The sequence below is a fragment of the Saccopteryx bilineata genome, chromosome 4, assembly GCF_036850765.1.
Source record: "Saccopteryx bilineata isolate mSacBil1 chromosome 4, mSacBil1_pri_phased_curated, whole genome shotgun sequence".
NCBI lineage: Eukaryota > Metazoa > Chordata > Mammalia > Chiroptera > Emballonuridae > Saccopteryx > Saccopteryx bilineata.
Window position 1 is genome coordinate 85,276,577 of NC_089493.1, and position 15,651 is coordinate 85,292,227.

The following is a 15,651-nucleotide window of genomic DNA, read 5'->3' on the forward strand; positions in this document are numbered from 1 at the left end:
ACAAAAAGGCTGGCTTCATTTGTATGAACAGTTTTTTTCAAATATGTATGTACTTGGATGCCCTTAAATTCCCCAAGTAGAAAGAAACGCTTTCCACGGAGCTGCTTATTCCCAGTAACCCACATCAGAGCTGACACATGAAAAATGGTGAAATTACTGAAGGTAGTCCAGCCTGAATAAGGACTACCTTATTAGTTCAGGTACTTGCATCTCCCTAATTTTCATATTAATCATGTGTCCATCTTTCTCTGAAATAGGGCCATCATGCTTCATGTCAGAATTTAGCATGTAAGTAAAATTCATAGTGCTTCAAGTCTCACTTGAAAATATTTGTGTGGAGAGAACAGAATGACTGATCTTATTTTCACTAACAAAGTGAGATTTCCTAAAATGTTCATTTTTAGCCTTGAGATAGAAAAATTGGTATCAAGACATTTATACAATCGATGATGGCCACATATAGTCCCTACCCCCAAATCATCAATGCAGTGTGTTCTTATTTAAGAGAGCTGCTGCACACTGTAAGGTCCCAATGTTATATATTTCTCATCAATTTTTACAGTTTCCACTGATTAAATATATATTGACTCATAAAGTATTACCATCACATCAGTTGTCACCAGATGCAAGCATATGTCATTTAAGTATTAACTACCATATAAAAATGGCAGCTTGGTTGTTTAGAAGCCATAATCTGGTACCAGTCATTCCCAAATTTCCCTAATGCATTAGCAGCCTCTCGGAGTACAATTATCTCTACATTAATCTGCAGCCAAAAAGAAAAGAAAATCTTTAACTATTTATTTTCTTTGGTTAAATACTGATATATATTCACAGTAAATAACAGGTTTGTTGACCTAGAAAAAAATGTGTTAGTGGGTTAAAGTTTTTCATTAGTACTAGAAAACGGAAGTTGAGGTTAACTAAATAAACTAAGCTCCTCAGAAATATCCATTAAAAATTCAAATGAATATAAACTGCTACTATATAAAAATTATGCCATCAGTATCCTCTATAAAAATGAGTACCACATTTGCGTCACATTCTTTCTTGATGTTGTACATAGAATGCTGTTAGCTCAATCTTCTTTTTCATAAAAGACAATCACTAAATCCTAGTTGTAAAATCCCTCCCACTGCTAATAGAATTGACTCACAATAGACAAGTCTGGAGACATTTAAAAACCATCTTGCTCTAGAAATGTAACAAAAATGAATAAAATGTATGTTTTGCTAGAAGAAGAGAAATGCATTCTATATGTTAACTATCCTATCAGATGGTGTAGACATTGTCTAGACTTTTAAAACCTTCTAGTAACTAAAAGGTAATTGCTCATTTGCTGACTGTAGTGGTGTACAGCAGACAGAAACTGTGAGAGAAGCCATCCTTCCTTGCTAATGTAACATGTAGAACTTGCTGCTGCTGCAACACTTAATGCTCACAGTACCGAGTCATCTTTAATGCAAACACACATTTTCTGCCTTGCTTCTATGTTCTCCATTATAATGCAACACAAAAACAGTGTACATTTCATTCCATCCCTATGAGGTTTGCATAAGCAGTTCCAAGTCAGACTAAATATTGTATTGCTCTTATTACAGTGGATAAATATTTTAAAGTTTATGAATTAAATATTTTATTTTTTCAGTATGCTCTCTGCAACTATTATAAACTTTTTACAGCTTCTTCATTCATGTGAAATCTTTAGGGTTTCTTTTCTCAAATGTAAGACTATTATTTGTTTCCCCAAACAGAAGCAGATTAGAGTTAACAAATAAGTTCAATAAATCACTTTATACATGGTGTTAATGAGAACAGTATGTTTCTTCATATAAAGAGACTTTTCTACAAGGCATGTATCTTTTATTAAAATAAAAGTTTGCTAACAAAAAAATAAATCAAGTAAATGTTACATCTTTAACTATACAATTTCCCTCTTCATTTTTATAATAGTTAGCATAGATTTTCTTGGCATGAATCTCTACTTGACACAGGTATTTCTCACACTAAATAAAAATAACACATTCAAAGAAGAGCATGTCCTGGGCTGTTTGGTTGAAATTTCCCACAAAAGAAACCCAAGAAGTTGTTTATACATGTTCCTCAAAAGAAAACTAATTATGTTAACTGATTTATTAATATATGATGTCCAATTATGAAATGTACAAGTAGACTAGGGAGCAATTTAAATGTCTAATGCACCTCAAAATTTTTATCCCAAAGGTTAATTCTAAGCAAAGCTACTCTAGATAGGTCCCTTAGATCTTCTGCCGGTTAGAATAGAAGAATAACAATAACATTACCTCATTGGCCAGCTCCAGGAGCACTGGAGCAGCTCCATTTTCCCCCACTCCATTCAGGTACCTAGACAAGAGAAAGCCAAGTAGTAATGCAGTGACAAGAAAAAGGCCAGCATAGACTTGTCAGCATCCCCTGTGTGTACACGATTCTCCTGGGCAAATGCCATGCTCAACTCTAGTTAAAGTATGCTACTGTCACAGGGAGGCCCTGACTGGAAAAGGATAACAAAACAACTCACCTCCAAACTACGAGCTACTAGCGGAAGTTGGGGGCAGGCAGTATGAGCATATCGGTTACTCTTACTTCTCAACATGTAAAGCTGAACAGAGAAGTGATTTTGACAAAAACTACCCCTGTCATGCTGGTTTTATCCTTACCACAGCCATCTCAGGGAAAGAAAATAAGTTCACTTATGATTTGAAAAAAAGCATCAATGAACCCATATCACCTTTTTAATTTATTTTTGTGTCATAAGACTGGTTGAAAAAATAGGACAGACTGGTCATTAGTGGGTCAGTACTCCTTTAATAGGCAATACAAGTCATTATCTTATCTGCCCTGCATTTCTGTCATAACTCTAGCTCTCCTCATCTCCTAACCGCTCCCCCCACACACACACAAGGAAAAAACAAAAATTCTCCAAATCCATCCATACATGAAAGCCAAAGCGATCATTTTAAACAAAAACTTGAATGTACCAGTCTCTTCCTTAAAACACTTCAAAGGCCCATATTAAATCTCAAAATTAAACCATAACCACTTAACAAGCTCTTGAAATGTTCTTCAAAATCTGGTTCCTACCTATTCTGTTTGATCAGCCTCATTTCTAGTCACTGCTCCCCTCTCCAACCTTCACTGGGAAACTAATAATTCTTCTTATATGTCACCCACTTCAATCTACCACAAACCTGAAGTAAGCTAAGTGTTTTTCATGTATAATCGAGGGGCACCTTGTACACCTCCCCATCATTTAACACAGCATATTGTGTCTGTCTGGTTACTGGTCTACCTCAAACCCGACCCCACTAGAAGGCTGAGAGCCCCATGAAAGCAGAGGAATCACTTCTTAAACAATTTATTAAGCCTAGCACAATTCTTGGCTTATAATAGGTGGTTATATTATATATATATTTTTTTCTTTAATAAATGATTATATTAATTTTATTTTATAAAATAAATAATTTTAAAGTCATATTGAACAAGAAAAAATTAATTATTGACATTTTCTCTATAGTATACTGTTGGCATGAATAAATTAACAATATTTGTTTGATAGTAAAAATCAAAGTCAACAGATGAGATCTTATCCAAAAAAATGTCAGAAGCAGATCTAAATTACATTTCACAAGTATGCTTATAAAGATGTATGATTTTCCTATAAAGTAAGTGGAATAAAAAGCACATTATTGAAGGTGGGGGGAGTCTCGGAATCACAATAACATTGCAGTAATTCTAACAAGTCCATTTTCCACATATTGGGGCCCTTCTTGAATAAGTTGTTTAGGAATCTAACTGGGAAACAAGAAATTTCAGAAACAAGGGGAGAAAAAAAAAAGGTAAGTGTGGCTTAGAGAAAGGTCCCTGGGAAATAGGTCCATTAGGAACCTCCTATCAATTTACAACATTCACATTGCACTGATAGGCCTGCTCAAGGAATGACCAATCAGTTCAGTCAAATAAGACCAGCTCATTGTGTTTCTGTAACCAACCAAGTGCACATTCACTAAGGGTTCAGAATCTGGGTCAGAGTGGTTAAGTCTATACTGATATTAGGATATCTTTATAACTTTCTACTCAACATTCATTTATCACACCAATATTTTTGAAAGCCAACTATGTTGGGCCTTATTCCAAGTACTGAAACAACAGCAGGGCACACAACTTCCATGGCTCCTCCCATCACAGAGATTGTATTACTCCATGTCTGTGGAGAGACAGATAATGAGAAGATAGAGAAATAAATATATAATATAATGACATGCACTACAATAAAATGTAAACTTAAATAGGTTAGTCAGGAAGCCCATCTCTAAGGAAGTGACACTAAGTAGAGACCTGTGAGAAGGAAAGTGGCAAGCCATGGCAGGAAGAGCGTGCTCAGCAAGAGAACAGGATGTGCAAATGTCCAGAACATGCTGGGCTGCCCAGGGACCAGGAAAGGCTCTAGCGTGACAAGAGCAGAGCTTGTGAGAGCTGACTGGAAATAACAAGAGAGTAGGTGGGCCCCAGACTGCTGTCTCTGCTAGAGAATTACTGTTCTGAGTTCAAATTACATGATTTCATTTAAATATTGTGTATCAATCATTATCCTGATAATGACCAATGGAGCATTTCTGTTTTGTTTAAAGTAACAGGAGATGGTCAAACAATAATAAAACCTCTATCTAGACAGTCTATATAATATTTGAAGTATGTTCATACTTAACACCATGGAAATTCCTAATTATGAGCTTGATAAAGCTTCCCAGCTGGTCTTGTAAAGACACCAAACCGCAGGACACTGATGAACCCCATCTTGGCACTTTTAGCTAGCAAGCAATATAGTTCTGGAGTGAAATCCTGATCAATCCTGATCACTACTGAGGTGCCTTCATATGCTGGAAAGGATAGACCTGCTTCTGAATGTGTTTATTTCTCAATCTGTTTCCCAACTATATCCTTTAACACTTCAGAAATGCTAGGGAAAAGAAGTTAAAATTCATTTGAAGTTATATTTGTCCTTTCTGAGAACTTTCATGGTCCCCCACATAAAATGACAGATCAGGTTCATTTGTATTTTTAGACACGTGATCAAGGAGGCATGCTAATTATGGAAAATATTCAGATATTCCTAATCGTAGCCTTTTCTGCATCCTCAAAGCATCCTATGTGAACTCACACCATGGACTTTTCACATGGCTTCTTTCTCCAACTAGAGTTGATGTTCCTTGGGGTAGAACTACACAAATGGATGCTGAACCTTCAACCAACAGATCCTTAGTAAAGATCTGAATCACAATTGGGTTATAAAGATGTGATCCTGAACACTACACTCAGGTGACATGTGCCATATTCCCAATGTCTGTTTGCAAATAAAAACTACTTTGCACAGAAGATGTGTCACCCTCTAGCTTTGCCACAGGAGGAGTAACAGTTATTTCTTGTGGGTGAAACCATCCTGAAAAGATCTTCAGAGAAGGTCCACCTTCTGTATGTTGAGTGTGAAAGATACATTAGCATCTCAAGGAAAAATACTATGTACTAATTTTAAATATAAGACAAAGTTATTTGCTCCTTAAAATTTTCATGATAACTATAATGGTGAAGCTTAGAAAACCTACCAACTGAATGAAATTCAATTGATTTGATTCTCTAAAGCTAATAAAGCTAGCCCACAGACACCATGTATTGGGAGAAGGAAGGAGAAGGGAGACAATATTTCTAAACTTCAATACTAATAGGGACTTGCAACTCTGACCAATTTGTAAGTGTGTCTGTGTGTGCATACACATTTTATCAAGTATGTTTCCCAACTGGAAATAAAATGAAATTAGTATAGGGGGAAAGAATAGAATTGTTTTCAAAACACTCAAGCTGTGACTATTCATATACAACATGAAGAACTCAAGAAATTTCCTCAATAATTCAAAAGCTTGCAACAACATTCTCTACTGATATTTAGATACTATGAAGTTTCAGTTAACCATGATGGAATCACATTTGTGGATTATATGGTTTTAAATACAGACTTCAAATTCTGGATTGAGATCATTTCAATGCTAGCAAGAATGCAGACTCAGGAATTATCTAAAATGCTACTAGGAAACCATTGCAACCTTTCTAGACAGTAATTTGTCAACATATAATAAAATCTTTAATTGCTCATTGTTTTAACCAGTAATTATAGTTATAGAAATACTAAGAAACTAATCCAAAATGCAAAGACATCCATCAAAATATTTTTCATAGTGTTATTTATAATACCAGAGCATTAGAAGCATGTTATGTTCAACAGGAATAATTCAGTAAATTATGATACTTTCATATGATGAAGTAATGCAATCACTAAAATGTTTATAAAAAAGCTTTCTACAAAATATTATGTCATATACATTTTTCCAACTATAAAATTCAGGATTTACAATCGTATATATAGCATGACCTCATCAATATAAAAATAGATTGACAAAAGACTAGAAAGAAAAATACCACAGTGGTTATCTATCATTCACTCCTTTTTTAAATCATCACAAATATGCTTAATTTGCACAATAGGTGAATATTGCTTTCATAAAAGCAAAAAATGTAAAGAAATTGTTAACATCATCAAACTGCTAAACTGTGTTTTGATAAATGATTTGCCTTTATTTTAATTGGCTAGAAAACAAAACTTGTTCAAGGACAATTCACCCTAGAGAATACAGGAACATTCAACCTGCACATTCAGAACAAGAGGCCTATAAGGTCAATGCATCTGAAAGGTAACAGGGCCCGCCTCCAAGCACAAAGTGCAGGGCAGGAAGTCAGGGAGCAGCATGGTGAGGTAAGAAACTAATCAGACTACTTTCCCATTAGTTTGTCCATTACAGCCTAACCTCAAGTTTTTTGTTTTGTTCTGTATTTTTGTTTAAGTGAGAGGAGGGAAGGTAGAGGGACAGACTCCCACACATGCCCTAACTGGAATCCATCCAGCAACCCCCGTTGGGGCCAATGCTCAAATCACCCAAGCTATCCTCAGCACCCATGGCAATCAAGCCACTGGCTGCAGAAGGGGAAGAGGGGGAAAGGGGGTGGGAAGCAGATGGTCTCTTCTCCTATGTGTCCTGACTGGGAATCAAACCTGGATCGTCTTTGCGTCAGGCTGAGATCTATCAACTGAGCAAACCGGCCAGGGCCCTAACTTCAAGTTTTTGTTTCAGAGTTCATGTCTCCTCAAAATTATTGAAACTTTCACATTTTAAAAAATGTAAAGACAATTTTTTTTTTCTGTATCCTCTTACTACCCACTCAACTGCTCCTCACTGAGTAACCATACAAAAAGGCAAAATTTTTATTTCTGGCCTAAACTACACAGATAATTTAATAAAGTATGTTCATACTTAAAATAATTAAATACACTTCTTAATGAAACTAAGATTTTTAAAAAGCAACCTTTAACAATCTTGAAAATCATCTACTGAAACAGCCTTTTTACAGTAAGGAAAATTATTATGGAGGGGCAAACCGATAACCTCAGAGCAGATCTTCAAATTCCTAGGAAATGCTCTATTTTCCTTCACTGAGGTTAAGACGACTTTAAAATCCGGACATAGAATCATACTTTTTAGTGATGGTCTAGGACTATAATTTTTACAAACAAGGGTGTACTGTTGACATGTAAATGAGACTTCAGTCTTTCTTTGTAGGGGCTGAATGCCAAAGCAGTTGTTGGCTTTATAGCACTTCAGAAGCCATTCTTAATTTTATGTGTATGATTTAGGTTGTGACTTTAATTTAAATGTTAATTTCACTAAGGAGATTATGACTTTTGAATAAATCAACTCAAACTTTATAAAGACTTGTCTAGAGAGAAACTCTCCAAGACACAGGAGTTGTGTGTGTGCAACTCACGTATCATTCTTAAACATATACCATAACTGAAAACTGACTGTATCTTGTATTATATATAGCAAATAGCATAATTTAAAAAAAATAATTTCAATAACTTCTTTTCAATAAACACAACTTGATTCTTAAAAAATACCTAACAAAAGCATGATACCAGTATTTTATCTATAATTTCATTCATAAAACTGTTGTGCATAAAAATCATTCATCTAAAATTAGTAGTGTCACTCACCTCAGAAAGGTTGATCTGTCAATTTTAAGTGTAATATTTTATGTTTCAAACACTTATCCTTTACAATACATCCTTGAAATATTTGAGAAACCAATAATTTCTAGTGAAAGCCATTACCATTTACCATTACAAATTAAGTCATATTACAAAGCCAATAAATTTTTTTAAGTTATTTAAAATATTTTGAAAACTACTTATAATAAATTAGACTGAAATTAAATATCCCATGGACACTATGATGTTGACATAATGCCCAAGATTTTCTTTTTAAAATACAAAACCCCTTGTAAAATGTGAGAGTTGTATTTCATTAGATAGCTCCATACATCCTTACTTGCTATTTGTCTTCCCCCGCCCCGAATGGCTAACCCAATACCTATGCTGCAAAATACAACTGCACCAATATACAATCTTATTTTCCAATATATATTTTTTCAATTTGCTGATCTAAAGAAATAAAAGTTCATTTGAGAACTTTCACACATACGTGGACTTATTTGTACATATGAATGGATCTATACAAGACATGGACCTACAATAAGTTTTTTGACTTATTGTCAAAATTGACTAAAAGTAGCTTTATAGTCAAGACTACTAAAGGAGTCAACTGAGATTACATTATATTATAACAATATCCTACACGTATGAATAGACAAGATAGTCTCATCATATTCTTTAAGTCTACAAAACAAAGCACTTGAGAAATCATTCAAAAATATATTTGAAGTCTTAAATAACAGACTTAAAACAAAATGCTTCTGAACATTATATAGAAACATAATTTAGTAATTTATTCATAATTTTATTACAATTAATAGGTACTATGATACCCTCTAGTGGGGCAGGAAGGTCATACCTCTGGTAATAACTTTCAATTGCTTCTGAAGTATGATGTTTGGCATGTGTTCTTTTAATATGTTTCTGAAACAAAACAGAAAAGATCTTTATGTTGTGTCACAAACGTGGTTTAAGAACAAAAATGACATTATTTCTTCATCCCAACATCTAGCACATAGGACCAACTGAATAACAGTTTGGGGATTTTGGTGGTGGTAGGTCTTTTTTCCTTCTACTCCATAAACCTATGCATTTTAATCTCCACTGCTTGGCTGAGATATCTTCAGACTGTACCACAAGGTACAGTATGTATGTAAAAGCCAACAGGGTCAGAGTAATTGAATCTAAATAAGTTTGCTTAGGGTTGCAGAGGGCAAAGAAAAACTTGTTCCCTTGAAAACCTTTGTATTAATTTTCCCTCAATTCAATTCCATCTAAGTCCTCTGCACTCTAGTTTTACAATCCAATTGCCATTTTTAACCAGGACGAACATTGCTTAAAAACAACTTATTTGAAAACTACAAAAAGTAATTCCATCGAGACTTGCCACTTGACTGACACCTGTCATCTCATGATAAATGACTCCATTTTCTGCCTCTCTTGCCTTCTGCCACTCCAGCAATGGTCATTTATCATCATCTCTGTCAGCAATGGAAAGCAGCACTGACAGTGCAAGTCAGCAAACATTTAGCACATGGAACCACGCAACACAGGGAAATTATTATTGTCAGAATAATAATGGTTTAGCATAATTTATTACAGGTCCACCAAATAAGCAAAGGCTAGATGTTATTAGACAGATGGATGGGTAGGCTTGGCAGGCCTCCACTGAGACGCAGGCGGTGCTTGATGTGGAAAGGAGAACATCCTCCAACCCAATCAGAGAGCTGGCAGTTCAATTACAAAGAAATAAAGGGACATTCATCATTCAATTAGGCACCTGTCAACCCTCACAAAGGAGAAAACTTCTAACCTGGTACTCCTGGGAGAAGATGCTCAGCAGAGTGGCCTGCGATTGACTGGAACAAATAAAAGAAGGACAAAGTTAATTACTGGAGTGCACGGCAAAGAAACAAAAGAGAAAGGAGCTTCAAAGGTAGGCCTGCTGCCCTGTAATCTAACAGAACACGAAAACAAGTGTGGAAAAGTTGTTCCAGATGAACACCTCAGACAAAGGCTTCCTGCTGCTAGGTCAGGGAGAGGGAAAAGGGAAAGGGGAAAATGTGGATGGTCTCAGAGCCAAGTATCATATGATTTGGCTATTTTGTTAAACTTTAGAATGACTGTGAATCATATCTATAGCATGCAATGATATTAAAAAGGGACCAAAAGCAGGTAAGGTTTATATCTGTTAATAAATGACAGAGTTAAGCCCCACAAACAATGAGAAACGTGCAGTGCATTTGCTGGAAACATTTCAAAATTCATTTTGTTAGCAGACAGGTCTCCTTTTCTGTAGCTATCTCACATTGAGGGGGGGGGAAGAGCTTTGGTCTTCACTAGAAGTAGCACAGAGACCACGGGAACATTGCTACCAATACTGGTGTGCTTTGAAAATACATAGAGCGAGCTTTCATGGCAGGAAGCTGAGGTCCTTGAAGTGAGTCATTCCCAAAGGCTGCCAATAAGCCATCTTCATCTAAGACTCCTTGCAATGCCAAACACCTGCCAGTGAAGCAACCTGGATAACATTCTGCCCAAGTGGGAATTATTCTTCCATAATTGTTAACATTTTAAAATGGGACAGAGTACTTTTAGCTCTAAAAAGCAATCAATGCCCTATTGCCACTTTTTTGATCACCCTTTGTAGATGTATCTACCTTATTGCAATTTGAAAACAATTAATTATCTCTGGTATATTTTCCTACTAAATGCTATCTGAACTAATTACAGTGTTAATAATTTGACTTTTATGGTATACCAAAGTATAGTGAACAATTAAAATATTTTTCTACTCAAAAATGAACCCTCTTAAGCTCATCACAGGTAATTTGGGGAGTCTAAAATAAAAACAATCACAGCATATCTCTTTATTCACTGTCTCATTTTTGTCATTTTCTGCATTCCACCATAGATTTGTCTTCTAATCCCTTTCCAATCTTCTCAGATTACAAATAGGAGTTCAGAAAAAGACATAAAGATTTATTAAGAGAAACTGGTAATTACTAAAGGATGGGTTCAATAACTCAAAAATCAGTGAATATGGTTACAAGTTCATCACAGTCCGATTCTTTTCAATTTCCCTTTAAAAATAGAAACCGCCTTTGAAAGAGCCAATTTTATATATAAGATCTTATTATGCCTGGCTTGGCTGAGTTTCACATGCATATAACATATCCTAGTTGCTGACAACGATCTTCTAAAAAAAAAATGGCAAAATTAAGCCCAAATCTTCATAAACCAATGAATAAGTCAATATATTAGATACATTAATACAATAAATGGACCCCTCCTCATTATAAAGCAAAATATATTTATGTTAACATAAATATTTATGGTAAACAAAATGTCAGCATTAATGTGTCAAAACATAGGATGGAGAGAAATGTGCTTGTAATGCTCAGGCTGGGGACCAAATAACACAAGAGGAGGACACTAAAAGCTGAGTAAAAAACAAAAAGTGCTTGTAGATGCTCAGAATGGTTAGGCAGATGAGATAATATTTTTTTTTTGGCGGGGGGAGGGGGAGCCAGGAAAGTGTCTTTAAACTGCTTAGAAGTCAACTAAAACCATGGACAGAGCCTATGAAGTAACCCATTTTCACAGTGGCCAAGAGGATTAGAGAAAAGATTCCAGCTTATACTGGAAGTAAAAGCTGTCTAGACCTAAAATGAGAAAAGTAGTTACCTAATACAATGACAACAAAAAGACAGACCTGGCTCCAAAATGCTCTAGACAAAGCTGGAGGGAACTAAGGAACTAGGTGGCTTGCCAGCCCATTCTCCGTTCCTGTGTGTGCTAAGCTTACAGAAGAGGATTCTGAACAAGCTTCACACAAAAGTAGCTTTAGTGCCACTATGCCATGGACTCTAGTGTATATTATTTGCTACTTTCTTCCCATGTGTTAATTCTGAGAAGGTCGACCTTGAATACCATAGTCAATGAATCAGCAGTATTCACTAAGTATCTACAGGGTCCCAAGGTCATGGGTATAGGAAACTACAACATGAAAGTAAAAAATTAAAATAATTAGACAGGAACTGACTTAGAAGAAACTTTCAACATATATACACAACACTCCTGCCTCCCAATTATAACACTGTCAAGTATTCATAATTTTTAGGGATCAGGTGAAGTAAATCACACCCTGACATTTCACAGATTTCAAAACCACACTGGATTTGGAACATATCTGTCACTTAGCATATAAATTTTCATACTAAAAAGTAGTTACTTAATGTGCATAAATGTCCAACATGTTTATTAAAGCTTCTTCAAGATTCAGTTATTTTTCCCCATGCTGCCCTCCCAGATTAAGTTCTTCCCCATGTCTGAGGACGGAGCAATTGGGAGGACTCCGGGAACGGCTATTACAACCTCGCCTGAGCTGTGTGACCAGAGGCTCTACGGAGCAGCAGCAGTCGTGCTGCAGCAATGAGGAAACAAGCACGAGGACAGAGCCTGCACACTGAGGACAGTGGGGCAGAAAAGGAAGAGCCAGGTCCTGAGGAAGGACATTGTTTGAACTGCTCAAGAGACCACGAATTGAATTGACTATACTCCATACTTCTTTAGAATAATACATGTTTTGTTTTGAGCCCTCAAAACCAAGGAAAGAAAACTGCCCAGGATTCTAAGTGTCCCAGTAAGGAGGAGAGCTGATGGGGGGAGGGCTCTGAAACAGGGTGCTCCCCTACAAGGGTAGGTGGATGGGATGTCATACATCAAGGGGGTTGTCCTTTTTCACCCTTTAAAAATCTCTCCTTAGCTGGCAGCTACTTTATTTGGCTTCTTAAAATTGTTCCTCTGTCTGTCACTGTGCCACTAAGTTGATGTGCTAGAGATCATAACTTGGTGTGTGATTTTTCCACACAGATTTTAAACATTGACAGAGTACTATTTATCCTCACCTTATATTGCATTCAAGACACTTCAGATGCTGGGTATATATGATAAAAACAGACACAAAACAAAAACAAAAACAAAACCTCAGAAAATAGTACTCCGTATATTTAACTGAACATGTCCCCAAACCCATGCAGCGAAGACACTCAGTAACCTGAAGGCTCTCAGGGGGTTGGATGGGTACAGCACAGACTAAGAGCAGAGCTCCCCATACACTTAGCTACAACACTCCATGAGGGGCAAGTCGTCATGCTCCCCAGTGGAGACTTAAAACAAGTAGAACCTTAAGGAAGAATATACCACACATTTTATGTCCTTCCTCTTCTCAAGTACCCAACCTCTGAAAAGGACCATGAAGAAGTAAATGCTATTATTTAATATTCCAGCTCTTTTTGCAACAGTCTAGAAAGCATAAATGTCTACACATTATTTGTAATACTACAATTATCTGAGCAAAATGAATATTATTTCTGGGACTCAGGAAGCAGTAAACCACTTAAAGGAAGATGAGGCAGGATATTTCTACAAAGAACTAGGCTTGGAGACCTCAAAATTACAAGGCACAAACAACCTGTCTAAAGCAGTGAAAGAACTCAAGGGAACACTGGTTCTATGTGGTTACTGATTCTGAGCACTAGTCAAGGAAGGCTCTCTATGAAAGAAATGCATCCTCCCTCCCTCACACACCCTACGCCCTTCATGTACACACTAACAGGCAAATTTGAAACACAGAGCTCCCCCCCAAAATCAAAATAGAATTCAATAAAGTAGGACTTGGTAAAATATCACTACTTTACATTTTATTTCAGGAACATGCAATACACAATAAAAAAATCTGGGAAATTACTGTGAAGAAAAAAGAAAAATAATTAAACTAAAATCAGGAAAAAGAAAAATTTATCTATCATACCAGCCCCTCATTTCTTCTTTCTAATTTCCAACTTCACATTAAGGATGCAGACTGTAATTTAAGCCTAGTCATGGCAAATATTCTCATAAATGACTACACAGATAACAGCATTAAATTTAGTAGTATCAACTATCAAAAAATTCTTAAAAGCTATACTTATGTTATATATAGGGAAAAAGTGGTTACTGTCCCAGGCACTTAATTAATTTTACTGATATAAGTAAGTCACATGCAAAACAGCTCTACAAGAGCCAAGATTTATATGAACACCTATTTTATGCTAGACACTATACTGAAGCACTTTATTTTACCCTTAAAAACCCTCTAAGGTAGGTAATATTATTGTCCTTATTTTAAATACGGAGAAATGAAGAAAGAAAAGTTAAGTAAAATACATAACTAAAGAGCTAGAATTAGCAGTAAAGCTAGAAAACAAAATCCATATACAATTCCAAAACCCAAACTCTAAACCCCAAGTTCATTTGTTTTTCTAAGTTTCCAGAAATCAGTTCTGTACCGTGTGTACTAATGCCTTGGCTGGAGCATGTATATGTTACGTTATACTTCGCACAAACCTGAAAGGGCAACGTTGTTGGGGTTTTGATAGAAAACTGAAGCTCCAGGAGGTCTAGCATTGTAATCAAATTCCATGAACTTAGGCAATAGCCCCCCTTCAAATAAATCAAATTATAGTTTTACTTTATTTAACTACATAAAAATGCTGTTCTTTCTTAGTGTGCTGAAAGGTAAAGGAACTACTGACTACAGGAAACAGTTATGGATTAAAAATTGTTGGGTAATTTCCAGGATTCTCCCTGCAGCTAAAGTGTATTTTGTTAACAACCATACCATGGCGTGAAGTGTCTCGATGTGAATGCAAATGTGACTTTTGCTCAAATGCTATTTACTGCACATAAAGCAGCTTTAGATCCTTCTCTGAACAAAAGGGATAAACCCAATTAATTTTCTCTACAGAAGACAACACCCTCCACAGGTGTAGATTTTACTATATAATACTTAATTAAGAGTTTCCTAGTTATTAAATAGTGCATATTCTGTATTAAACCCAGAGAAGTCCATTGTTAGCATTCTGGTATATCCTTCCTTTCTTTTCACTCAATTTCTGGTGCATGTGGACCATGTGAGTGTGTCTCTAGGCAAATTTTTTAAATTGCAAGTGTTTTAACCTAGTACTTTTTTGTAACATGTCTTTATTACATAAGATAGTAACATTTATCCATACCATTACATATTACTCTTTTAAAATTTGTATGTTTTGTGAATAAGACAGTTCATTTTTTTCAAAATGGAACAAATATACAGCTGTGTGTGTGTGTGTATGTATATGTGTGTGTGTATATATATAAAAGACCATGTAATCATTTCTTAGGTCAACAAATAGAACACTGCTGGTACCCCAATAGGAACTCTTTCTGATCACCAACCCTCCCTCTCACAAAGGAATCTGATCTGTTAACTGCTTTCCTATTTTATTATTTACCACCCTGACATGTATCCCTAAATTCTATAGGTCAGCTTTGCCTGTTTGTGAACCCTACATTAACGGAACCACACAGTGTGTGCTCCTTTGTATCTCGCTTCTTTCATGTACCAGTTTGTCTATAAGAGTCACTAGGGCATTTAAGTGCAGTTAATTCATTTGCATTGCTGTATAGTACACTATTGGCTAAGTAGGTGCCACATTTATCTTTACTATTGT

General features: G+C 35.8%; 1 protein-coding gene across 4 annotated transcripts in view; it reads right to left on the reverse strand.

Moving 5' to 3' along the window:
- The window catches only part of CDIN1 (CDAN1 interacting nuclease 1), a 234,575-nt gene that overhangs the window by 164,264 nt on the left and 54,660 nt on the right, over positions 1-15,651 (reverse strand). For 3 of the 4 annotated variants that reach the window (XM_066277184.1, XM_066277186.1, XM_066277187.1), the window contains exons 2-4: positions 9,930-9,975; positions 8,976-9,040; positions 2,304-2,364 (exon numbers count right to left, since the gene is read on the reverse strand). In XM_066277184.1, the coding sequence (XP_066133281.1) occupies positions 2,304-2,364; positions 8,976-9,040; positions 9,930-9,975 (172 nt within the window). The remainder of the gene's footprint in view (positions 1-2,303; positions 2,365-8,975; positions 9,041-9,929; positions 9,976-15,651) is intronic. The other variant, XM_066277188.1, reaches the window with a different exon arrangement.